This window comes from Corvus kubaryi, unplaced genomic scaffold, assembly GCF_017639235.1.
Source record: "Corvus kubaryi isolate FWS band 111438036 unplaced genomic scaffold, C.kubaryi_AGA036_p1.0 37386, whole genome shotgun sequence".
Lineage (NCBI taxonomy): Eukaryota > Metazoa > Chordata > Aves > Passeriformes > Corvidae > Corvus > Corvus kubaryi.
The window spans coordinates 1,882,929-1,910,057 of NW_024581128.1; the positions used below are offsets into that span (position 1 = coordinate 1,882,929).

General features: G+C 47.7%; 1 protein-coding gene and 1 long non-coding RNA gene across 5 annotated transcripts in view; one reads left to right on the plus strand and one right to left on the minus strand.

The window, feature by feature from the left end:
* Positions 1–5,167: 5,167 nt before the first annotated feature.
* LOC121668710 lies at positions 5,168–22,339 on the minus strand. Of its 4 annotated transcripts, none has more exons than XR_006017532.1 (3): positions 22,253–22,339; positions 16,870–20,591; positions 5,168–16,234 (listed from the first exon to the last, which is right to left on the minus strand). It is a non-coding gene; the product is annotated as an uncharacterized LOC121668710 (long non-coding RNA). The 4 variants fall into 4 exon arrangements; XR_006017533.1 differs by having other exon boundaries at positions 5,168–14,822; positions 15,626–20,591; XR_006017531.1 differs by having other exon boundaries at positions 5,168–5,578; positions 6,886–20,591.
* Positions 21,962–27,129, plus strand: part of SLC1A4 (solute carrier family 1 member 4) — a 35,351-nt gene continuing 30,183 nt past the window's right edge. The window contains exon 1 of the mRNA XM_042036714.1: positions 21,962–22,551. Within this exon, the coding sequence (XP_041892648.1) occupies positions 22,025–22,551 (527 nt within the window). The 5' untranslated portion in view covers positions 21,962–22,024. The remainder of the gene's footprint in view (positions 22,552–27,129) is intronic.

The window sequence follows — 27,129 nt, forward strand, 5'->3', positions numbered from 1 at the left end:
GCCAGCAGGGGCAGTCGAGGGGTATCTCGGGAGGGGACAAGAGGGATTTTAGATAGTCAGACTAATGGTGAGGTATGGAAGGGGCTTTCTAGTAATCTGTACAGCCTACCCAGGCAATTCTCATTAGCAATATCTATTCTAAATTAAATAGTAGCAGACATTTTTGCAATAATTTTAGGAGATTTCTTTTCTATTTACCCCAACATTTGTGCTTCTCACAGCAGGTTTCTGTTCCCTCAGACAGAGCCCAAACACTCAAAGCTGGTTTGGGCTTCAGCTGGTGGCTGATGAGGAGTTGGGGGGAGTTAAACGGGAATGAAGGTGATGCAGAGAAAAACTTCCTTTGTTGGCACAAATCTGCTGCACTGCTCCCTGATTCTTTCTCCTCATCCTGATCACCCCCTTTCCTCTGTACACACACACGTTTCTGTCACATCCTTGTGCCAAAGCTCAAAGCATTGTGATTGCACGGCCCTCATGCAAGGCAAGGCTGTGAGGCTGATGGAGAAGCTCCAAGCCAAGAAGGGGGCTTAGATATCTAAATTTGATTTATTTTCAAGGAGTTGTTTACACCTCTGCAAGATGAACACCTTCAGAAGGGAGCAATGGGCTAATCCTTACCCGGGGCTGCCCCGGAGGGGGCTCCATCACTGAGGAGGGGACATCTGAAGGAAGAACTGGGACTGCACAGAAGGAGGAACTGGAGACAACAGTGAATTTGGGAAAGGAGGGGTGCACTCCCCTGGGAGCAGAGGTCAGAGAGGCTCCAATGTCCAGAGGGAACCAGCTGCAGCCACAGCAAAGGCGAGTGGTGGGGCAGGAAGGGTGCACGGGTGACCACAAGCTCCTCTGCTAGGTGTCCCTCAGGGAGTGAGTCAGGACATGTGGGCTCACTTTCCTAGAATAGTTAGGGCCGAGGGTGTTTACCCTGTCTGCTTGGGCAGCTTGAGCACAGGAGCCCTTTGTAGTCCTGCAGGAACCCACCTGCAGCTCCAGGCTGATGGGCTTTGTGCCCGGGGCACCTCGGGACTTGTGTCCCACTCAGGGGAATCAAGAAATAAAGCTCCTAGTATTGACTGTGTTAATAATGACACTAGAGACACTTATATAAAGGCAACTACATGAGTATATTGACTTTGCTTCACTGTTCAATAGCTCCAGGAAAGCTGATGTTTGGGGTGAGCACACTGCAGTAAATCACTCCCAAACATCTAATTTTTCTAAATGCACTTTTTTTCTCCCTTAATCTGCTTTTGAAATTTCTTTTGCTGTTTTTCTCTTATCTGCAGGTCCTTTAGATGAGCTGCAGATACCTGCTTGTCCAGCTTGACTGCTTATTCTTAGTATCCCACGCTCTTCCTAGTATTCCTTGGAGGCTGTAGCAGGTCCCCTGCCCTTAGAGGAGCTCAGGAGGAGCTTTGCCTGGGAAATGGGGATTTGCTGCCTCTTAGGCTGAACAAGAGCACACGCTGTGGTAGTAAAGCATTAAATCTCCTCTGGCATTTTGTGTAAGAGATGCAACCCTGAGGTTTTCTGTCTGGTCTGGGGAATGGTCTGTTTTTCCCCTAAGGGAATCTGTGAACGGCAATTTAGGAACGCAAGTCAGGTGAAATACAGGTATCATCATTTCTGAGTGGCAGCTTTTAAAAGAGTCTGTATACCCAAAAAAGGTGCCAACAGCTGCAGGGGACAGTGTCCCAGGCTTGCTCCTGACAAGAGCTGATCCCCGTACTTGGAGGTAACTTCTCCCAGCTGAGCCCTGCTTCCCCTGGAGCAGACTCTTGAGAAGATACCTTGTTAGAGGTGCCTCAGTCAAGCATCCATGGATCTCAAATTAAGAAGGAAAAGTGAAGGGAATCCATTTTTATCCTGGAAGGCAGAGGTTACTGGCCCACCCTGGCTCAGTGGGGTGCTACCAGCTCTCCAGAGGAGAGCTGAGATTTGCCCTTTGCCTGCTTGGAGCAGTTTTGACAAGTTCAGGAGGGAGGGAAGCAGTGGGAAAAGGGATGGGGATAAATAAAATAAAGACAGAAGAGAGAGAAATTCTTTATGTTAATACTCACTGCCCACCTGCAGAAAGGGAAAGAAACATGCTTGGGTGTTTGTTGCCCTTTCAAAAACACATAGAAATGAAAGTGCATAAATTGTTTGAAAAAACAACACCTGTCAAACTGAAGGGGAGGAGGAGGAGGAGGGAAGAAAAAAAGAAGACATCAATTGGAGGGAGAGTGGAAAATATTTTGATTGAAAAATGTCAACAAGCTCTCCCAGAAGCAATAACAAGCAGCAGTGATTGTGTTTGTACAAAACAAGCCCTTCTTCCTGATGTAGAAGATTGATCTTATTTTTCCCACACGAAAGCCAAATGAAACCCCCCAGACATCCCAGGTCCATCCACTGAACTCCACAGAAAACTTTGGGTTGCAGAGAGGAGAAAATAAGAAAAAAAGAAAGCCCTCAGAAACAAAATATGACAGCAAGGTCCAGATCCCCACAGATCTAAAAACAGCCCTGAGGGCTGGGCTCTGTGCTGGCAATGACATTTCAGTGGAGAAGCTCTTCCTGCACATTCTGGCCCATAGCTCAAATTCAGGCACAGAAAGGGATTTTCGAGGTGTTTGGCTTGTTTGCAGGTTTAGTGCCTTGCCAGTGACTTCTGGGTTTTTTTATTCCCTAATCCTATGTGAGCATTGTAGGCCGAGAGGGACCTAATCCAGACTCTTGAATGAATCTCACAGAGTTTTGTTCTTAGACAGAAAATGAATTAGGTTAAGCGGGGATTAGAGGAGACACACCACATGCCCACTTGACCCCCTGCAATCACAATTGTTTATGTGTGAGCTGGAGGAAAAATGGGTTTGGGAAAAAAGAGTTGGTGTAAAAAATTAATGGATTTTACAAAGGAAAAAAAAAAGTAAATAAAAAGTAAGCTTGGAAGGTTGGGGAGCCTTTCTTCATATGGCAATCCCATAGTACTGAATAGCCCTGGAGGTGTGGGGGAAAATACATCTAAGATGGAGACAGTACCCATGGAAAGATGGAGGCTCAGCAGCTGTGGGTAAGTCTGGGAATATTGAGACAAAGCTTCTTTGAGCTAAGAAGGCTGGATAGGGAGAGGATACCTTTAGACAACAAAGATCATGAAGATTCAGGTGGTGTTTTACAAACTGCAGCAGTGGGTGGTGATGGCCTGTGGGTCCTCTTCCTTAACCCTGGCATTTCTCTGGCCCTGTGAGGCGAGATCCTGCTCTGCCTGCCATGCTGGAGCCAGGCTTGCTGAGCGTGGAGCACAATGCTTGCTTTCTGGATTTTCTATTTTAAGCAGCTTCCGTCAGAGGTGAGGAGTTGAAAGTTGCCATGCCGACAGGGAAATTTCAGGCCCTAAAATAGTCAAAACTTGCTCCTGCATCATGTGAGTGTGCGTGTGCTTCCTGCGAGGGAGGCGAGGACCCAGCTAGGAGGGCGCAGGGAGGCTGTAAGGATCCTTCCTATGCAGGAGAGGAAACCATCCTTTCAAGAAAACATCTGTAGGATGCTATCAGTCTCCTTTCCTATACCTATAGGGTATCTGGATAAATTAAGCAGCAGCTGGCAACAGACTGCATCAGCAATGGGAGGATCTTAATGATCACAGCATTAAAAACAATGATTCTTCCCGTTTTCACTGTTACTGCTCCTGCTAGAGGTCTTAGGCTCTGGATCCTGATAGGGAATCCAGTCCTCAGGGGGAGACACAGAGAGCAGAGGAAAATGAAAAGGGTGGTTTTTAAGAGGGAATACATATTTCTCAAGGAGTTCTTGCAGTGTGCTTGTGGGGCATTAGTGGTCCAGCAGGATGTAAAAGATTTGCAGCTGTGTGCTGGAGATACCCAAAGGCTGCACCAAGCGCCCAGCTACATCCTGTCAGTCATGGACCTGAAGCCTCCTGTCATGCAGGGATAAATGGGCTTGGGTTTGCCTTCTTCCTGCTGTTCAATTAAATTTCACCAAAAATCCCAAAATGTGGATGTTTGTGTAAGTGCTTTAAAACTGGAGTAGAACCTGCAGAAATGCCCAAAGTATTCAACTAGATCTGCCAGTGGTTAGGGGATGTTTTTGTCCCTTGTGCATGCTTGGGTGAGATTATTCTCAGAAGCATAAACACAAATGCTGTTTAGACATCCCTGAATGAGGAGAAAATCTATTCCCTACACATGCCATCAAAAATGAACCCCAGCAGTGCCCACGAAGCTCCTCGCTGCATTTTGGTAGGGAGAAATCACAGCTCACCTTCCATTTCCCACATTCTGCCTTTTTTTCCTTCCTCCCTCACTCCCTCCCTCACTCCTATTGTTTTTCCCTGCTCGCCCCTCCAGCCAGTTGTCGCTTCGCAGTCCACGCTTACAAATGTAATTTCTTCTGATGTATGAATATTTCACAAGCGCTCCCTCCCTGGGGATGCTGCCTGTGAGGAGGAGGCAGCCTCTGCGGGGATGGAAATGGTAGCAAGTGACAATCTTAACGAAAGATCACTTCTCCAAGGGCATCTCTGCGGAAGAGAGCACCATCCTGCAAGAGCTCCCAGCTCGTCAGAGCACGCCCTGCTCTCCGGCTGCTTGAATTGCCTTTGGCAGTGGGTGGTGGATGTATAGAAAAATACAGCTCGGTCTTTTCCCAGGATACATGGTTTTGTAGGCATAGAGGGTCTTGGGATGCTCTGGTCTGAGCTCCTCATAAAAGTTTTAGAACTATCTTCCCTTCTGTAGATGCACAATGGCATAACCCAGAGGGTGGCATGGTGCTTTGGGTGAAATATTTTCCACCCAATGTCCAGACAGAGGAAATTAATCACATAATTCCATCCATCCTGATACACATAAGTAGCTGATAATCAAAATATGGATCTATTGCAAATGACAAATTAAGCATCTTCACTGAAGAAATGTGCACATGGGCCCGTGTTTCTCTGCACCTCCACATCTCCATCCCCTCCCAATCTCCTTGACCATCCCTTCTACACCTGCAGGCCACCATGAGGGGCTGGCACTCAAATGATGTGTTTTCCCAGGCAACCGTGACTCCCAGACCCATCCAAAGTTTTTCCAGCAAGGTCTTCTCCTCGCTGGATCTCCACTCACTTCATCTTATTTTTCTGTAACCCATCAAGACTCAAAATGGTACACAGATATTGATTGATACAGACAATATTTATATCATATTGAGATATATATATGCAATATTCAACTGACCCCAGCAGTATGTATCTATCTGTGAGTTTATATCCCACCGTATGCAGAGAGCCGCCTTACAGACGTCTGTCTGTCTTAGATATCAGAACGATACGTCTCAGAGAAATATCTTTGTTACTGATGGGAGCAGCAACGCCCCGCCCATCCCGCGCAGCGGCCCCGGTGCCGTCTGTCTCTCCGACAGTGGGTGGCACTGTGCAATCAAAATAGCTTTGCTTTCCCTTTGTTCCACTGCCTTCATCCTTCAGCCCGCTGGGGTTTGAGCCCTGCGGTTCCGGAGGGACAGGGGGTTCAGCACCGACAGCATCTCAAAGCTGAGGTTCATCGCATGGGAACTGGAGGATGCTTCCCTGTGAAAATCCGAAATGGTAAAGTTACTCCGAAGGCTGAGCTTGATTTCAGGGATGCTCTTCATTGCTTCTTCTATTATTTAAGGAGCAGTAAGTATTTATTAGGATAAATCAAGTAAGATTGCTACTTGTTCCCCTTTCTTTCTTGAAAAACACAGAGAATAACTTCTGGTCTGCTTTTCCAGATAATGTTATTTTGTGACCGTCTCTCTCCTATGTACAACTTCAAAATATTGAGACTCAGTGTTGTGACTTGTTCCTGATAAGAAGAGATGTGGAACTTGATTTGCATCTGTTGCAATAATTTTTGTTTGTGTTTCACTTCTGTTAGACATGCAAGAGAGATACTTGAGCCCGACTTTCATTTGCCCTAGTACTTTCTCATCAGCAAGCTCCCCCTAATTAACTCCCATTGCAAAAATTCTGCCAAATTGAATGGACTTCAAGTGAACAACAGTAAGATGGTGTGGTCTGTGAGTCTCTGAGTGAGGGCACAGTCAGGTTCATCGTGCAGGGAAAGGACACAGAAATATTTGCCCAGATTGCTGAGCTCACCAGCTGGGCTGGGCTGGTATGAAAATGTTGTTCTCAAAAAAATTAAGAAAGTTTCTGCAATATTAGCAAACACTGAGCTGTATGGCAAACTGTACTAAAAAGCGGAATGGATTTTTTTTAAGCTAAACCACAGCCTTGGCAGGGAAACAGTGGAATGCTAAAGAAACAATGAGAAAACAACCACGTGCTCATGACAAAAATGCAGAATCTCCTGACACCTCAAAGCAAGACCAGGTCCCAAGGTGGCCCATGCATCAGAGTGAAACCCAGTGTGTCGTGTTGGGTACACCCCAAAGCAGAGTTTCTCAGGCAATGGCTGGTGAGTCATTTCCCAGCGATACACTACACCAGGAGGTGTCAGTGTCTCCTGCCTCTGCTCTGTGTGCCTGCGAGGGGTTCATGGTAAGAGCTGCTCAGAGTTTGCAGTTGGGATCTGTTCAATGGAAAACTGCCCCTGCCTTGAGCAGAGGAATGGGACCAGCTTTCAACAGCAGCATGGTCCCCAGAGAAAAGCAGCAGAGTTTATAGGAGTCAGTAGGGGAATTAAAACTTCTGTTTGGTTCTTCAAATAGAACAGGGGGATATCCACATCCATACAAGTCCTGGGTTCACCCTAATGAACCAGGGTTCATAATGAAAATGACCCCTAAATAGGAGCAAAACACTTTAGTCAAGCAGCCCAAGTAATACGGTACCCCGCTGAAGAGGGTTTGTAAAACAACAGTGCATCATCTCTCTGGAGGGTATTTTACCTGAGGGCCCTTCCACTCTGTCAGTCCTGGCCAGTTCATCTTCGCTGAGGCAGATGAGGACCCAAGTGAGGAAACTGCAACACAAACATCTACAGAGCCAAAAATGTTGTGTGACCCCAGCAGCTGCTGGTTGCGCCTGCAGCATCTCGGGCTCAGTTCAGAGGACAGGCTGTGCCCAGCCTGGCACACTGACTGTGGACACATCCCTCAGCAAGGATATAAGTCATGCCTGGGCAATAAAATGCAAACAAAGTGAGTCTGCTGAACCGGAAATGCTCAATGTCATGCAATGGGGCCTGTGCTGGCGCTGGCAGCCAGGAGGCCTTAGGTTAACCCTGCTTGAGGTGGTGATGTGGGATCAAGCTTCTTTTCCCAAAGAGGGCACCCCCAGGACCTCAGAAAGCTATAGTTTACTTTGGAGCTGTGCATCAGCTAATCATTCTTAGATGTTTGGGGGAAGCCTTTGGAAGAATAACATTGCTTCTTTTGAGGGCCCAGAGTAGAGAAAAGACTTTCACAGCACTCAGAAACCTGGTCCCTACATGCAGGGAGAGTAGCAGATGGTCATCAAATCCCTCTGAGGTGCAGTGAGAGGCTGGGCAAGCATACATAGGATTGGTGCCACATGGTGGACACTCACTGCAGACCCCAAAAGAACTACACCAGCAAGGGACACAACAGTGCTGTGAGAGTCCTGCTTTTTCCACTTTCAGAAGATACCTCTTTGGCAATTGCAAAGCAGACTACACTTTTGCAGGCTAGAGCAGGTGACTGGTGTCTCTAGGTACCACTGTGTCCACCTCAGGAGATGACAGCTGCTATGATGCTGGCCTGTGACCAATCCCAAGCCCTTTGTGCACAGTATCTCCTTTCACAGTCATACCCTGCTCTTCTTTATTTTAAAGTAAATGACTCTGTGGGCCTTATGCCAGCACCTCAGATTCTCCAGTGTCTATATATCAGTTGTGTCTAGATCCAGATGTGTGCTGATGGCAATGGCATGTTTTAGTGTAGCTCCAGCAAGGTTCGTCTTAGTGGGACTGGAGGGAAAAACAAGAGGCTCCTGTCCCAGGGGAGATGTCTGGGTGTGAGAAAACACCAGCTTCCCCGAGGCACATTGACTTTGTACACCTCAGCATCTGGACTGCCAAAAACCTCAACACAATATCAACCCCCCTGCTCCCTTTTGCAGAGGACCTGGGGCTCAGGGGTACCAACCACATGGGCCAGACCTTCACCCTCCCCTTCACAGTATCTTCTCTGCTTGGATGGGCAGTGCAATAGCAGGGGAGCACTGAGTGACAACATCTGCTGCTGTGGTTGCTGTCCATATGGCACGGGTTTTGTGTATGCTGGTGGAAATCCAAAATCTGCACTTGTAGTGAAATCTGTGAGATTTTTATCAGGCAACTATGGTCCTGTCATCTGTGCCAGAGCTGGAGGTTTCCTGTAAGTTTCTAGCGTTTCCCCCGAGATCCCCCCACCACTCTCCCATCTTTCTTACTCCAGTGGGAACTCATTGCCCAAGATCTGTCCTCACTGTTCCCTTCCCATACAACATGTGCCTCAGTTCCTCCTGCCTTGAGAAGCAAAATTAAATTCTGCCCCTGCAGCTAAGAAATGTCAAGCTTTGCCCAGACTTGTGCCTGTCCAGTGCCCACACAGGCTGTAACGCTCGGAAAAGCCCAAGGCTGAAGCCCTTGGCTCAGACTTGTTCTCCTGGCTATGCTCACCCTCACTCCTCATCAGGCCGGGTGTGGACATGGTGGCTGGTGCGGCCGAGTCACAGCCCTAGCCTGAAGTCCTTGCTATCAACAAGATGCCCTTTATGAAACTATTTCTGCCAGGGTCGTTTAATGAGAAGTGTTTTGCCTTGTTTTGTCTCAGTTGGATGCCTCAGTGGGACTGGTGGGAGGTTTGCTCCAGCCGGGCCGGTGTCTCATCCAGGAGCCAGAGGCTCTCAGAAGTGGCTTTTCTGAAATTAGTCTGCTTGTGACTCACAAACTTGTGTCTTGCTTTCAGATGAGAGAGGGAGATAGAGGAAGGATGTGCAAACAGGCAGACTGGTGCGAGTTTCATTCCAGGCTCTGCAAATTGCTTTAGCTACATTAGAGATGTTGTTGGTGGGCTTTAGATGTGCAATTCCTGCCTGCTCCTTCCTTCTGAGCAGAAAATGAGAGGATTTCATTTCCTCACCAGGAGCAAAGCACGGTGCTAGGAAGGCAAAATGACTCCTCATGCTTGTGTGCTGTGGGGGCCTGAGAAACAGCATGGCCATGAGAAGTGTACACGGCTCCATCACTGGGGCTGCTGGGTCAGAAAACCTTCACCAAATCCTGTTGCATTTCCCACCAGCCTTCCCATATGCCTGAGATTTGGAGGAAGAAACTCTGCATAACATAACCAGCCACAGGGAGGAGTAAGGAAGGAGCCAGCAACAAAAAGCTGGATAAAACTTCTCTAGTCCCATGTCCCTTCATGTTGGATACCTGCTTCACACACGGGGGGGTGAAAAACTCCCAGGAAACTATTTCAGCATATGCACAAGGTTAAAAGACAATTGTTGTTTTCCTGCTGGCTACAAGAGAGATGAAAGTACAGCTACACACCTGGCTGCAACTGTTTAATTATTGGAAATTTGAATTTCACTGAATGCATTTAGATACAAAAGTATTATTCTATTTTTATTTACTGTATTTGCCAGTGAGGCTTCTAATACAGTGACAAGAGAAGCTCCTAAGATATTTGTGGGGTTTTCACTTCTGGAATTGGTTTATCTGCTGTTAATGAAAATGTAGGCTATATTTACAAGTTGCCTCCATTGCCAGTTGGAATTGTTTTCCATAGATTCCAGGTCCTGAGGAAGGGCCCAGAGTCATGAATATTGCATTTCTCTGTCTGGGAGTCGGACCTATGTACCCTAAGTATGTGCATACACCCTCACACAAACTCACACATCCCTTCTTGTTAATCTAGTTCAGCCTCTTGTGAAATACTTCTACCAGAGTCGGTGCATTTTCAGCCCAATTGCTCTGAATTTAATTACCCAATCTTGCTAAAACTGTTTAAATGCAATTAGCCAGTGCTATTATCCAATAATAGAGTAAGTCCAAAAACTAAAAGCAGCAGAAAGAAAAGAGAGGGGAGGAAAAAAGAAAACAGAGGCATTTGCATCAGATTTTTAAAATTAATTTTCCTAATTGACAATATGGAGGGAACAACCCTCTGCAGCTAGAAAAAGATTGGTTTAAAAGTGGAAAAAACCCAACCCTGCCTTACCACTAGAATTCATTCTTTGAGAACGTTTTCTGTCTGAAAATGCTAATGCAGGGAAGATTTTGTACTATTTTCCCTGAGGTCCTCTTCAGTCCCCTGGAGGCATGAGAGGTGGTGTTGCCTGGTTCCACGTGAGTGGGATCAACAGTGGTCAGTGTTCCGTGAAGAAAAATGCATCCAGAACCTGCTGGGGCTGGGTGATGATGCTTTCCATGAAAGATGCAGAGCCCTGGTGATGTCCTTGTGTTCTGGGGTAATCATTTGGGGATGAAGTGGGAACTTTGCTCCAGATGTGCGGGCAAATGCTGTGTCATGCACAGCAGCAGCATCACAAAAGTTTGCATCCCCCTTCACCCAAAATGGCCCTTCCAAGGACATCATATGGTCACTGACTCAGCCTTCACTGATAGGCCCTGAGGTTGAGGGCTACTGATCAGCTCAGTCCCTTTCTCTGCTGATTCCTCACCACTTTCTGCACCATGTGAACAACCACATTAAACATCCAGACACCAAATGAACACAGCTCTCCCAGCTCAGTAATGGAGGTTATAAGCCAGATGAGCAAGTTGAGACTTAATTCTATGCATTCACTTTTCATTATTCATTTCACTAATTAAGCAAGAAACCTGGGCCATAAATTAGTACGGTTAAAGCAAATTAAGCAGTGTAGAGTACACCCTTAACTGTACAGATCATGTAACTGTGCAGATCATAGGTTGCTCCATCTGTACTTGTTTGCTTAGCCCACTCTGGACAAAGTCCTAGTAGATTTTGAGCATTTAATTGTCAACTCTTCTTTTTTTACGGTTCACTGCTTGCAAGCCCACAGATTGGACAGACATCTAGAGACAAAGGGCCAAATCCTGCCCCATCCAGTCCCACTGGGAATGAACTGAATCAACAAGACAGGCGACTGTGCTGCCAAGGGTGGGACACAGCAGTGCCTGGCTGCTCATGCTGCACTTTGGATTGAGCAGAAGTACGAGGAAGTGGTGTTCTACCGTGGAGGAATTTCCTACCTCCTACCTACCTTGCAAGACCCACCACAGTGACCTCCTGTCCCCATTAGTGTCCCCTTTTCAGCTCAGGCTGGATCTCAAAATTTTTCCTGAACACTTTCTCTATCTGTTTCCAGCTGGGTGCAAGGGGTGCCCAGTCTCCAGTCACAGGACTCACAGTGATAATTCATCCTTGTGCACATCCTGGAGAACCCTTGCTGCTCCCCTTTCTGCTCAGTATCAGATCATTCAGGAACCAAGTACCACCTGGCCACCACTTGCATAAATGTGCTGCAGCACTGGGAATATCTGAACTCTTCCTGGCAGTGCACATGGTCTCCTGGAGAAGAAATTATAAGAACACCATCATTTAATTCTGGGGAGGTAAACCAGGGAGATGAAAGTGACTTGTACTCCCATCTCAGCCATTCATCTCCAGGATGCACTGGGGTGAAAATGCTATGAAGCTTTTGCAGGCAGATCTCTGACCCTCCATTAGCTCAGCCCAGCTGAATATCTCCATTCCTACCTTGTTAGGAGCTGTGGCCCCTGAAAAGGTAAGTCAGGATTTGGGATGGATGCAGGGAAGGAAGGGCAAACCTCCAAACACCAATATTTTTTTGAGCCCTAAGGGTGTAGGTGAAGCAGTGCATCTGCTGGCTTGAAGTGAATATTGTTACTGGAATTTGGGATGCCTTTTGGATTAAGCATCATGCAGTCTCACAAGGCTCCACTTAGCTGACATGTCTGAGCTCTGCCTGAAAATTGGATCTCCCTGTCATTACTCCTAAAGCTGTCTTTGCCTCTCCTTCTTTCTTTTCTGATTCTTTTCATCCTGGCCAGTTGTAACATGCACTTCCCTGTTATGTTCTTCAGATGTGCTGCTCTGTTTTTACTTGAACTAAATAATACTCTGTGCTCTTTTCTCCCCCTTTCCCAGCATTTACCCTTTCCCCAAATTCCTGGTGCAGGCAGTTTGTTTTCTGTGGTTTTCCTTCAGCTGAGTTTGGTTATTAAACATGCTTTCTTCTTTCCAGAGAGACTCCTGATCCAGCCTCTGAGCTGCTTTTCCAACACATGAAGTGTTTCCATGTCTTTCCTCCAGTCGTATCCTCAAAAAAGTAGCAGTAACTTTGGACATCTCTACTTTGGTCCCATTTTCTAAGGACACGAGGTTTATTTAAGGGTGCTATGTATGGGCATAACTGTGGATTCCCTCACAACTTGAACCCATCAACCAAATTTAATGAAGGTGGACAGAGAGTCAGAGGGCTCAAAGGCTTCAGGTTCTGAAAAGTCTCACGAATATGTGTGAGAGAGCAGACAGGGAAGGTGCTCTGTGTTGCCTAACCAAAAGGCAGACCAAACACTGATTTTTGGGCTAAAAACTCAAAAATATGATCGAAGAGTTCCAGTACCAAAGGCAAATTAAAAGCATGCACTTACTTTTCTTTCAAACCTCATGCTTTTGAAACCATAAAGTCTCATGCTTTTGGAGGGACTCATGACTTTTAAACCCTTGGGTATGGAAGTGGTCATGTTGGAGTCTCCTTGCAGCCACGAGTAGTTAATAGACCATCTCAGCCCCCGGAGGGTAGAGCCTCACCTCCTCCTTCCTGCTGGTTCCCTGCCATGCCACTCCTAGAGGCAGGAAAGCAGTGCTCCCAGGCCGGAGCTGTGCTAATGCGACCAAGTATGTCATACGGGTCCCAGAGGAACCAGCATGGAACAAAGCAGATCAAAGAGCTGGGTGTACTGAATAATCCTGGGCATGTCTCTTTACCTTCCCGTGCCTCCGCCTCTCTACTCATCCAGCAGAAACCCTTGAAGGGGTGCGAGTTTCCCTGATGTGTCTGTACAGCACCTACTACTACAGAGCTCCCACCAGGTTGAGTGTGCAGGGAGGGAGGGCACTAGGTCCTAAAACAAAATAGTTATGGGCACAGCAATGTCACAGGATCAGTTTCACCTTAGAGAGCAAAGGGGACAGCCTGTCTTGTAGGAGTCATTGCTCCGGGGCTTTGTTCCTTGGATGGGTTCCTGTTGGCTAGGCTTTGTCTCACAGGTGCTCATCCCAAACAACACTGAGGAGGTAAAAAGCTAAGGTGGGGTAAAAGAAAGAAATGTAAAAGCAGGCAGGAAAGGAAGGCAGAAACTGGGACAGAGAAAGCAGGAGATAGTGCTCTGGTTTGCCAGAACAGGTAGTTGCTGATTCAGGGCAAAATATTCCTATTGGGAGACTGAAAGGCCTCCCTAGCCCCAGCTGCCTGTGTGCACAGCCCCTGCACCAGCAGCCAGCCTGGAGAGGGTCAGCACTGCTGCCCACTGAGGAGCACAGCTGAGAACAGCCACATTTGCAACCTAGAGTTCCCACACGAAGAAACCCCCTCAGCTGTAACCCAGCTCCTGCCTCCATGCAGACAGCTATTTACAAGATTTCAATGGGTAGGGCTGAAACGACTCCATGTCCAGAACTGCCACTGCCAAAGGAAGGAGACGGGGGTCTTTGCAAAGGGCCTTAATAATCTCTCTGTTGCTCTGGCTGGCAGCTTTCGGCATGCATCCCACATTCTTCAGTAGCCCTTTCCTTAGCAATGAATAGGCTTTTAGCACACTCTCATAATGGTTTCTTTTCCTGTGGCACTCCGAAAAAACTTTCAGTCTGCTCCAGCAGCCACCTCTGCTGCCTCTCCTTATCCACCAGAAGGATGTGGTGGCTCTGCTCAGCATATCCTCTGTTGCCAATAGAGCCTCTCTGTCACCTCTGAAAAAAGGTGGCGTGTGAGCAAGGGATGGAGGGTGGCTTTGCCTCTCTTCATTTTTCTCAAACCTCCTTTGCAAGCTGGGGGTAACAAGCTGAGTTAGGACCTCTTCACCCACCCCCAAAAAGCACATGTGTCCCACAGATTGGCAGCCCCAGTGCTGGACCAGGGGGCTTCACCCTGGGGCTGACTCTCTACTCTGTGGCTGCACCGTGCCAGAGGTGAATTGCACTCCCTGATGCAGGAGGTCTTGGCCCTGATTTCAGGCAGGTGGAAAGTTCACGCTCCTCCTGCCTTGTTTTTCTCATCTTAATTCCCAGCTGGGCTATTACTCCAAAACCTGCAGTAACAGGACTGTTACACAGCCACAGTGGTGTGTAATCTACTCTGCACAGGTATGTTGTTGTTTGTTTTGTTTCGCCTGGATTTGACAATGATGCTGCTTCATAGGGAGCTAAAATTGCATCAGTTCAGGCGAGTAAAAGGGCCTTTGGAGATCCCAGCAGGTATCTCACATACCTACAGTAGCCTAGGCATCTTTGAAAATTGTACAATAGGTAAAGTAAGCTCAGATTCTCAAAGACTTTGAGATCACTGAGAACTACAAGCCCCAGAAAAACATCAGGTACCTATGTGCTTTCCAGGTCCAGCTAAGAAACACATCTGAAACTGTGGACTTTAGCAGCAAAAAGCTCATCTTCCATGATGCAAACATGTTGGGAGGAAAGGGAGAGAGCAGCGATGCAACACCCTGCTGTGACTTTGAAGACTTTGAGGTTATTTCCATACTTACCTGCAGTCTCATCACACGTTTCTGTGTTTCTTCTTTCTTTTGAGTATGCATTTACCATTTTCCTTAGATATATGTGACTGCCCTGCATTTCCACATATTTTTATGGCTCTATTTAGGATTAAAGAAAAAATCTGCATCAGCCCTTTCTCCCGTATTAGGAGAACTACTTTGTGAATCACATGGAGAGTTGGGACAACAGTAAACATAAAGGTAAGTGTTAGCCTGGTACGTTGGCTTGTGCACTGGGAGATGTGTCTCTACTTGACTCCATCCACCCGTCCCTCATTAACAGCACTTAATTCCAACATGCAATTTCACTGAAAATTTTGCTGAAGAGTGGAAATCTCACAGGAAGTGTATTTCTGTGAGTTTCACAAAACCAGGAAGGTTGGCTGAAGAGAAACCTCTGCTGAGGAGCTGCCTGAGATTACCTCTGAGCAGAAATTCAAGGACTCGCAGCCTCAGAGACCTACGGCATTATTAGACTCATGAGCCTAATAACATCTCCTGAGCCAGAATGCCAAATTCCCGTCCTCATGAAGGAGGGAATTACACTTGGTGGCTGAACAGCAGCCTTGGAGGACAGAGGCAAAAAGCTGTAACACCTTCTTAAATCTGTATTTCACAGACTATGGCAAATATGGAGATTTTTAGTGGTTATAGTCCTGATAGCTACCTGTCTCCACCAGGAGAGGTGCAGAGGGCGACAGAAGCATGCAGAGAGCTCTGTAGAGGACTAACCACATCTCTGGGAAAGAAATGATGGGGTTAAAAACACAGCAGACAAATTTCCAGGCGGAAAATGAATTGAAGGCTTTTAAATCAAAGGACCACCTGGAAATATCTGAGGTGCAGATTGTTGGATACTTGGAAAGTATTCTCTGAAAATAACACATTCTTGCTTTGCTTACCCTTATGTTCTTTTCCAGTTACTTCTCAAAGACGTGTTTGGTCCCCACGTTGGCTCCCACAGCCCCTTGGTGTGGCCACTGTCACATCCTGCAGCAAGCTGGAGGCATGGGGAGACAGCCTTACAGTGGCCAAAGGGCAGCTGCACGGTCCCCTGTGTTCCTTGGCAGAAGCTTTGTCATTCCTGCTCACTGTCATCCCGGTTTACTGTCACCCATAATCAGGGATACAGTATTCATTGTCATACCGTAATCAGGGATAAAATATGTAAGGATAGAGATTCCCCTTGTTGCTTCTAGCCACTGAATCACAATCAACGTTCAGAAATTGCTCACACTTTTTTTCCCCCTAATGTTGCTTTTTATATCATATTCCATACAGCTGATGTAAATCAATGCACGCTCTGCTTGTGTATGGATCCTTGAATGCCAGGCAAATCCTCAGATGTCCAACTTACCCACCTCCTGCCAGTGACAAGGCACTTTATCAACCCACTACCACGGGAGAACTCAGCAGGCACTTGGAGCACTTTCAAGCTCTTCATTCAAGCATGTTTCCCATGGCTGAGACGCTCCGGTTGCTTCCCTCGCTTCTTCAGTAGCAAAGCTTCACTGCGAGGGGAGATCACACAGCTTGCTTTCAGATCAGCCCAGCTTGTTTTGAAAAGCCTGACCCTGAATCTCCCCCACCAGCTAGAGGCAATGTCCCCTGCTAGGACAGGTTGTCACATATCCAAGATCTTGAATGTCTGTGCTTGTTCTTGCCCTTTTCCCCTACTTTTCCCTGCTTTTCCTTGCTTTAAACTCAAAGAAAAACCTCAGGGAGAGCTTATGAAGGAGAAAATTCCCCTAATCTTGGGGAGTGATTGGCTTTTCTTGATGCTTTTATATTATGATGGTTTTGAAAAAAGGAACAACACCACACAGTTTTAAAATTATTCCTGCCTCAATATAACTTTGTTTCCAGAGCTGTTAAAGGATCCTTAGCACAAACAAGGTATGTGTGTGTGTGTATTTTCTATATTTTTCATCTTCTTGCTGGTAAAACTCCACGTGCCTTTGAAGGATAAAGTTAAGCATTTACCCTAGGTCAACCATTCCTGTCTGCAGAGTTTATATTTTGTTGGAGTTTGGGCAAGCAAGTGGTATTTGCAAAATTCCTTGCCTGCCTCTGCTATTAGAAAATGAATTTACGGAGGAATTTTTTTTCCTACTCAGAATATTTTTGATCAGGTGTGAGCACTTACCTAGCCTGGAGAAATGCTGAATCAACACGTGACACCGTGGTAGGATTGTGTTTGGGACTGTATTATTTCAGCTGCTAGTCAGGAACCTAAATGAAGCCGGGCCAGAGCAATATTCTTTGGCTCTGTCATCACTGGAGGCCAGGGGGTTTCTTTCTGTGGTTTCAGATGTCTTGAAATCTGGCTCATTCTAGTAAATCCAGGTAACTGTGCAGGGGTAGCTGGTCCTGCATCCAGCTTGCAATGAGGTGAGCAGGCCAGGGGCACTGGGAAGAGCTGAGGAGCACATCTCATGTTCCTCCCAGATGCAGGCAGAGAGCATTTCTGCAAAGGGGCTGGAGCCTGTCCAAACTGCTTGGCATCCCAGGCCCAACAAAATCTTCTTGCCAAACTAAAGTCTGCATACCAAGGAAGTGCTCTAGGCCTTCCTGCCTCAGCTCAAGTGCTGTGGCTCTTCAGAGGACTTTCCTTTGCTCAGTAGAAAACAAGATCTCTCTCATGTGCTCTTCATGAATCCTCCTCAGAAAAAGCCACACTGTAATACAGCCCCTTCGGACACTGCAGGCTGCCCAGCACATCTCCGTTGGGATGTCTGGGAGCACCTTTATTCAAGCTTCTCTTGAAAAACATGAATATAAAATGCAATCCCTTCCTGCCCTCTTCCCTTTCATCTTGTTCTTTCCTCCCCCACCTTGCCTTCAAGGCATCACTCTTCAAACTACTTCAAATCAAAGCAGTCGCAGGAGATGACTGATGGCTGAATTCTCTTGAAGCCTACAGATGTTTCTGTTGAGTCTCCCAACAACAGAGAGCAAACAGCAGCCAGACCCAAGGAAAAAGCTGCAGACGACTTTGCCAGTCTTAAGGAGAGGGAAATAGCAGCAGGAAGACAGAGGGAAGCAGAAGTGGCACAATGAGTGTTCTCTGCACTCCTGATGCTATGCAGGTTTGTAGGAAATGTGGCCTGAGGGCTACTCTAACCTGTGCCAGGTGCTGAGACTTGTATGTATCAGATGTGAGACTCAGGGAGTGGCAAACAGCTCTTTGAAGGCCCTCCTCTCCTCCCCTAGCAAAGAAATTCAAACCTGACTCCTTCCAGTCTTTGTGTTGACCTTCCGCAGGTGGGGAAAACCATCACCTCTGTTTCCTAGGGGCATTAAAATTAGACCCTACATTTCCAGGAGGCAGCAGCTAGATTACATAGATCCTACTGTAAGTGTCCATCCCACTGATGTGCAGCAACATTGTGCTAAAATTTAACAGTGGGAGTGGATAAGCAGTAGGATAAAGGAACTGTAAGCTTTTCCTCTGAGAGGTCTTGCTATCAACTTCCCTTCCCAAAATAGGAACATCTGTGATGGAAATGGCTGAAAAGGGGTCCTGTGATCTGCTTGCTTGGTGATGAAACATAGAGGGGAAGGACCTGGTTCCCTTGCAGACATTAAGATTGTTTAATTCCTTCCACTGAGGCCGAAATTTCAAATACCTACCATCAAAAATTGGTATTAAGTTAAATTTGACTGGCAAACAGCATGACATCTTCCTTCCTGGGCCAGTGGTGAAAACTATATTGGCTGTTTCTTCACCAAAAGCAAAAGGATTTTTAAAAATTTTATTTAAAAGTAACTGGATTTTTTTTTCTGGTTGTTTTGTTGTTGTTGTTGTTGAATGTTTACGATCCCTCTGTTGATTTCTGGAGGAAGCACCCTAGGCCCGTGCAGGTGAAAGCCACTTAAGCCAAAAAAAGAATCTTCAAGTTTCAGTAGGGAAAGTCAAAATCCCTAATTTAGAAACACCAGCAGGGTGGACATCGGAAACATGCAGACTCACTCACTGGAAAGCTCCCAAGATCTACAAGTGCTGAAATGAAAACATGACACAATGGATCAGTCAACGATTACTACTGAATAAGCCAGCGGGCTTCGGGGTTAATCACTGCAGCCATCCATGAACTCTCACAGGGTGTGGAAAAACAGTCAGCTTTGCCTAGAACATCTTTGGGATCATGTCTATTGTATGGTGGGAGGTTCATGTGCTCTGTTGTCTTCTTGTTGACAAAAGCATTGTCATCTGGAGAGATGTCAAGAGAGGAGGGATAACTGTTTGGATCAGTTTTTAATCAGAAAATCAAGAGGCGGGAAAATAGAAAGAAGAAATTGGGAATCTGAATTCCCATGGTGTCATTGACCAGGAAGCTCGACACCAGCATCCCTATGTCAAAGTGCTCTTTTTGAAGGGCTGGCTATCAAACAGCCTCAGCATGGGTTACAGAACTTTCACTGGGATCTACAGTCTTGGAGGTGTGTGTTCCTGCAGGTCACGTGGCTGTTCTCGTGGCACTGCTCTGAGCAAAGCCAGTGCCACAAGGAAATGGGGGGATGCCCCAAGAGAGAAGGAGTCTACCATCATATGGTGGAAAAGGTTCTGTGTTAGGTTTCTGATTTAATACATTCTTCTTGTTCACACTTTCTTGAATTTCTCCCCCTGCTTTCAGTTTGCACAAGGGAACAGCATTTATGTTTGTTGTTTGGTTTTAGAATCTTTTCTCAACTGAAACAAGGAATAGATTTATTTTCATAATTATTTTATAATTTTCCTTCTTTTTTGCTTTTCTCTTCCCCTTCTCATGGGTAAATGGAAAGAAAAAAGGGTGGGATCAAGAGAGAATGGCAGGGAAAAATGGAAGGAAAAAATGAAGCATGACATTTTCACAAATAATGCTCTGAAAATATTAATTTAAAAACCATTTTAGAAATGCTTCTGATGGTGAAAGAAACAATTACATTGGACAGTAACTTGTTTATTATTCACAAACCTATTTGCAGAAAAAAATTCAAACCCAATTTTAAAAGATCTACATAACTTTTTTGTCCTTTTGAGGTTTGTGGAATTGACTGTGTTTAAAAGTGTTTGCAGACACTTGTTTTCCTGTTTACTCTCGTCTCTGTTTCCTATCTCTGCTCTCTATTGATTCACAGACTTCCACAAACCAAGTGTTACTGAAAGGGAAAGTTAGCAGGGAAAAAAATACAAAATCAATAAGAATGTGCCTGGTATCACGAGTCTTAACTTCAGCACAAGAGTGAATCAAGAATTTTCATCAAGCTCTGAAGTGGGTGGTGATGAACACAACTGCTTGTTAGTGGTGTTGTTACCTATTTACACACAGACAATTCCCAGCAGCTCCAGCCATGGTATAGCGATCTTCAGGTCTATCCATGAGATTGGAAAGCAGAAGAGTCTTATTAAATCGGGATTATTGTCCCATCACACCTTGTCAGTCTCTTTAATTAGCACAGTCTACTCAAAAAGCAGATGTGTGGCCGGTTGTTTTCCCAGCGTGTTTTCTGCTAGGCTGTGCTTTGCTGATGTCAGGGGAACAAACTGAAATGGAGCCCCCGACAGAGTCCAAACACCGGCTGGAGCTCCTGGAAGTGCCCTTGTGAGCAAACATGACAGTAGTGCACCCATGAGGCTCTTGTGGGTTTGAAAGCTCCAAGTGACATTTATCAGGCCCTTGTATCATCACAGACATTGTCTGCTCCTCAGACAACCAGCTCGTGTGGTCAGACGTGGGTTTCCTCAAGGAAGGTGCTCAGAGTCCCTGTGTCCTCATCACCCTGATGAACCCACGGACTTGCTGAATGGCTTTGACCATGGGGACAGGGGACACAGACACAGCCTGTCCTGGTGCAGAGGATGGCTCCTGCCTCCATGAGAGGTTCCTGGAGAGGAGAAGGTGACACTGAGGGCACATGTGAACCCCACTGATGGGGACAATGTGTGTTGTGAAGACACTGAGGGGGTCTCTGAATGGAGATGTGAGCGGTGGGAACACTGATGGGGATGTGTGCAAACCACGGGGACACTGAGGGGGACATGTGTGAGCCACGGGCACACTGAGGAGACACGAGTGAAACACAGGGGGGATACTGACAGGGACATGTGTGAGCCATGGGTGCATTGAGGGCATGTGACTGAGCCATCTGAGGTTCAGTCTGAACTGGGATGCTGAGGGGGACGTGTGTGAGCTGTAGGGACACTGAGGGGGCATGTGTGAACTATGGGGACACTGCAGGGGTGTGTATTGAAAGGAATGAGAAGGAGGTGTCTTTACAAACAAACTGTGGGTCTGATGGTAGATAAAGCCAGATACTGAGAGGTGAAAGAAGCAATGGAAGGAACCATAAATTCCAGAGGAATTCCACTAATTGACACACTCAAGGCTGTGCTAAATCCCTGGACTTAAAGAAAAAGAACACAAGGAAGGAGAAAAGGGAGGGAGGTACACATTAGAAAGGGGTCTGTATTAGGCGATTTGGAAAGCCTGTACCTCTCAAGTACCTCAGCCAATGGGGAAAGAGAGAGGGAAAAGCAACTGGGAAATCAGGATAAAAGGGAGGCTGCGTCCTCCAACAACTTGAGAGACCCCGTGGGAAATGCCTATGGCCTCTCCCTTTATTCGAAAAATGTTACAGGACACCTCTGTCTCCTTTTTAGACATAAACCTCTGGTGTTTGTGGATTAATTTTACTGACAGTATGAACCATGAAGGGGGGACAATGAGGGGCAGGTGTGAGCTACGGGGACATGGAATCGAACAGAGGGGACACGTGTGAGCCCTGGGCCACTGAAAGGGACACTGAGGGGATGCGATTGAACGACGGGAACACCGAGGGGACATGTGTGAACCATGGGGACACTACGGGGTTGTGTACGAACAATGGGGATACTGAGGGGGGGCAATGGACGGACAAGTGTGACCCACAGGGCCACGAAAGCGGACGTTGATGGGACACGTGTGAGCTCTGTGACGCCAGTGGGGATGGCTGTAAACCGTGAGGACACACACGTGAGCTCCGGGACACCGCGGGGACACCGAGGGAGCCCTTGAGGACACGGACAGGCCTCACGCCACCCGCGGGCGGGCCAGGGCCCCCGGGCCGTGCGCAGGGGGAGACGTGCGGGCCCGGCGGGCAGCGATGGCGCGGAGCCAACCCGGGCCCGGGGGGCAGGGCCGGGGGCAGCGTCCTCCCTCCCCTGGGCGGGGCCGAGCGCTGCTCCCGGGCGCGGGGCGGGAAGGGGCGGCACCGCGCCGCTGTCCGTGCTCAGAGCGCCGCGTGGTACCCGGACGCGGGGAGCTGCCGTTCAGCGCAGCATGGAGGAGGCGGCGGCGGGTGAGGGCAAGGCGGGCCACGGTCGGAACGGCCATGCCGAAGGCCCGGCGGCGGAGGAGCGGCGGGGCGGCGGGGCCCGGCTGCGGGGCTGCCGCGGGTTCCTGCGGCGCAACGCGCTGGTGCTGCTGACGGTGTCGGGAGTGGTGGCCGGGGTGGTGCTGGGGGCCGCCGTGCGCGGCGCGGCGCTGGGCCCGGCGCAGATCGCCTACCTGGCCTTCCCCGGGGAGCTGCTGCTGCGGATGCTGCGGATGGTGATCCTGCCGCTCGTGGTCTGCAGCCTGGTGTCGGGCGCCGCCAGCCTGGACACCCGCTCGCTCGGCCGCCTGGGCGGCATCGCGCTCGCCTATTTCCTGGGCACCACGCTGCTCGCCTCCGGCCTCGCCGTCGCCCTCGGCTTCATCATCCGCCCCGGCGCCGGTGCCTCCGCGCTCAACACCCCCGGGCTGGGGCTGCCGGGCGCGCTGCCCACCAGCAAGGAGACGGTGGACTCCTTCCTCGACCTCGTCAGGTGAGGCCGCCCCGCTCCCCTCCTTCCCCCGCCCTCCCGCGGCTGGAGGATGATGACAGACCCGGCAGTGTTGCACGCTGCAGCCGGGGCCGGGGAGCCCCCCTCCTCCTCTTCCTTGTCAACCTCTTTCTTCTCAGCCTCCTTCATTTTCTTGTCCTCCTGCATCTTCACATCTTCCTGCATCTTCCCCTCATTCTTCTTTTTCTCCTTCTTACCATCGTCCTCATCCTAATCCTGTCTTCTCCAGAAGCACGGCTCTCTGCCCAAGTACCCGCAGCCCGGTCAAGTGTAGGGCTTCATGGTACTCTGCTTCTCCCCGCTTTGTTTTTAATTTTGCCTGGGTGGCTGCAAGGATGAGTCGAGGCTTGCTCAGAGTTCTGGGTGCCTGGGCCCGTTTTTGGTTCTGCCTGGAGGGAGAGCGGCTCCTGGGTGCTGGCTGTGGGGCAGGCTTTGCCTGGCACTTTCCCCTACCCTCCTACCTGTTGTTGCCTGTCTCCCGCAGGCAGGGCAGGGCTGGGCAGCTCTTTCCATCCCTCACACACACCTTTTTCTTTAATTCTCCAAAGCTTTACCTAGTCTCCTCACCCAAATGCCTACCTCTTAGAGTGCCCTCCCATAGTTGTGGGCATGGAAATGCAACCCTGCAATTTCATGGAGGACATACCCTAAACATTGTCCAGTGTGAGGATGCTCTGTAGGTTTGTGAGCTTCCCGTCCTACCTCTGCATCTTGCAAACACAAGACTTGCATTCCCCAGATCTATCTGGAAACGACTTCCACTTTAACTATAACCAGATAATAGTGTTTTTGTGTATCCTTACTCCTCCTTACAAAGTTGCAGACTTCACCCTTTTTTTTTTTTTTTTGCCTCCTCTCAAAGCCCATGTCCTGTTGAGATCTCTCTGGGTTTTTAAATAAGATAGGAGCACACGGACAAATGAGGCAGGCATCCAGATGGTGCTTTGAGTATTGGACTTCCAACTACATTTCCTTGTGCTTTGCACCCAGGTGCAAACAGAAGAATAAGGGAGGGGACCTGTGTTACATCAAACTGGCTGGAAAGTTGAGCTTAGTGGATATCCTGGTAATTATGAAGCTGAGTGGGTTTTTTCTTTTATTTTGATTGTTTGCTTAGCTTTTTGAGTCCAGTTTTTCAGCTATGTTTTTGTTCTGTCTGGACAAGTGGATGTGGCAACAAAGATAAAAAGACTTTCTGAAAAAAAAAACCAACCCCAAACCCAGAACTGTATTTACAAATTCAGGTTAATGTCCTTTTCTCCCCCTGAGACAAGTATGTTCCCTTTGGACAGAAAGTAAGTCTGGTTTGTTCCATTGGCAGCCATGTACTCAGTGTCCTCAGCTCACCTCTCCCTCTCTTAAGAACCAACAATTAAGGACCTTTCCTAAGGACCAGCAATTCCTGACAGCCTGTTAAGAAGGAATAGCAGGACAGTGGGAGTAGATAGTCTGGCTGTGGTAGTGATATATTGTTGAATGGAGGGGAGGGAGGTGAAGGAAAATTGCCAAAAAAAGGAGTAGGCACACCTGGGAGAGTTGGGGAGATGCCTGTAGTGATTGCTGCCCCAGTGCATCCTGGTGTGGCTGCTGTAGCTGGTGTTACATCGCTTTGTCACCTGGCAGCATGGAGTTAGGATGGAGTTAAGGAGCAGGCCAGGGATGTTGCAGTGAGCTTCAGGCTGTGGGTAATAGCTAAAGTTCAGAGCAGACAGCTGTTTCTTGATCTGGTCTGTAAATGCAGGTGGAGAGTTCATCTTCAAAGGGGTTATGAGGGTGATGGGATGGAGTCCCTAATTCCGAAGGAGTGCTCATAATGATGAGCCTTGGGTAAAGCATGGTGGGTTGCAGAGGAATTTCCTTTTGGGAGATGAGAGGACAGGAGGTTTCCCCCAATGCATGTATGGGGGGCTGTGAATACAGCTTTTTCTTGGAACCCCAGGGAAGGGTTGTTGCAGCCACACTCTTGGGCAGTCAAGTTGCTTCAGCAGTGACAGTGAAATCCACTCCAGAAAAGTTGTGATGATAGCCATCACTAAAATGTTCAGTCATAGCACAAATCCCTGACAGACCCAGGGATGGAGAGAATATGTGATTTTCAGGAAATAAGATCTCTCTCTCTGCCGTGTAATGTTACTTTTTTAACTGTTCTTGAAAATGTGTGTTTTGGTTTGAGCACTGAACTTGGTCCCTGTCAAGATGAAATTACTAGAGTAACCTCATCTTCAGATAACAAAGCCTTGATTCTATAGGGCCTGGAGGGTTGAAATGATTGTTTTCGTGTGGGTGGGTCTTGCAGCATCCTGCTCTTTGCTTCTTGTTTTATCTCATCTGGCCATGAAACTTTCTATTAGATGCAAGAAAACTTTGTTTTCAGTTGTGTCACAAGACTGACTGTGTCCTTCAAGGCTTTGCTGCTGCTTGGTTTCAGAGGAAATGTAAAAAGAAGTTGCAGATGGGTAAACGGAGTCCCCCTATGGGACTGAACACTGTTGTAAAACATGGCCCAGGGAAGAAGCAACAAAGAGGAAATAATGGCTGTGTGTCACTGTTTGCTTTTGCAGATCCCTTCTGCCTTTGGGAAGTCTGTTAGGTAATGACCAAAGATGTTGCTTTTCATTGTTGCAGTGATGTCTGGAGGCCAGCTTAATTCTTGGTTTTCCTTTTCCAAGTCTAAAGCTTCCCCACAAACATGTGTCTAGGCATGGAGAAATGACCTCTGGAAAAAAGATTTATCTTGGGCTTTGGTATGATGACGGACTGGTGAACCCAAAGACTGTCTCTGTTTTATTTTGTCCATTGACCATAACCTCCAGATCTGATTTATCTGTTTAAAGGTGCTGGAGCACCCTCCTGGTTTCCCTTCTGGCAAGTGCTGGAGGCAAGCAAGCCTTGAACGTGTCTAGTCAGGGCTTAGGCACACTGTCCTCTGCCCCAGGACATGGGGTGGGGACAGCAGAGCTGTTGTAAGGTGCTTTTGTACCCCGAAGCAGGGATGCTGATGGCTCATCTCATCTCGGATCTGTCATGTGGGCAGCTCCTGGGAGCTTCCTGAAGAGGAGCATGGCCAAATGCAGTGATCATCACTGCAGTGATCATGGGAGGGGATCCAACAAGAGTTCCCAACTACTTCCACAAGGCTGATGGCTTTAAAAAAAGCACCCAGAAAGTGCGGTGTTCTCTGAACTTAAAGCAGGATCTTGGAATTCCTTAACTCTGTCAGCAGAAGATGAGGGGAGTGAAGGGAAATCTTAGAATTTCTGGGTTTTTCCCTTACTCATTTATTTGGTGGAGAAGCTAAAGCAACAGGGAATAAAGAGAGCTTGTGAGCTTGATTGTGAAGTGGCTGGCAGCTGGAGGAAAGGGCTGGCTGGGATATGGTGGGCTCTGGGGCTCAGCCCCCACCTGAGAAGGTGCCACAGAGCTGGCTTGGCTCTGCTTGTGCCCTGCATGTAACCAGAGGGAGGAGAGAGGTGGTGACAAGGATGGGACTCCAACCACCTGCTAACACAGCCCACCTGCAGCTTGTTGGAAAGCAGTTGAAACAGCAGGATGAAGTGTTTTGCAAGAATCTATTGATTTGTTAACACTTTTGATGGGCAGTTGTCACAACTGAATGTTTCAATAAGATCAGAGTTTTGTTCTAGCTCTGATTTATATTTGCTGATTCAACAAAATTGAACAATTTCATAGGAACCTATTGATCCTGTCAAAATTTCTGTCAGTGGGTGATTGTGGCATTTCATTTCAGTGAGGTCAGTGTTTTGCTTTCGTTTTATACAAAAGACTTAAGCAGAAAATCTCACTCATCAAAAAAGGAACATTTCAACAGAGTATTTTACAATATTTTTTTTAGTGGAAAAAAGATCTGAAACAGGCTTTCTTTGCCCAATTTTGGGATGAAAACATGTTTTGCAACTGTGGAATTGGCTTTGGTGAAGGGAATTCTGTTTTTAATCCAGCCCTAGCTATAATAGTCCGGGAAGGGAAGGAGGTAATCCCTCCTTTTTAATAGGAAGAGTGCACAGAGGTCTACATGTCTGCCCCAAGCAGTAAGGTCAGGGTTTCCCAGGTTGCCAGGCAAGTCTGCAAAAGCTGTTTAAATTTTATTGCTTCTCACTGCCTTCTCTGTCTCTCTGCCAGATGTTACCAGCTGAGCTGCCAAAGGGAGCACCCACAGCAAGTTTGTGCCTTTGCTCCGAGTGTCTTTGGGGCCGTAGGGAAGGCAGACACGAGCACAAGGAGAAGCATCGGTTGTGTTTTGCTGGCTGGGCTGCAGAGCAGGTGGCCAGAGTGGGCCACTCAGGCAGTGACCCTCTCCTGGGCACCATTTGCTCCAATAGCACTTGTTCCTTATAGCTTTGGTCTTCCCAGTGAGTCACCCAAAACCAGCAACCATGAAGGCCATCTCTGAAATCCTGGTGTGGAAAGACAGTAAAATGTGTCTGTTAGAAAAGGAGAGGGAGATGCCACCTTTGAAGTCAGAAATAGAATAAAAAGTGGCCAGGCAATGACTGCAGTTATACCAAGAGATAGGCTGACTTCTGGCTTTGAAGCTGATGG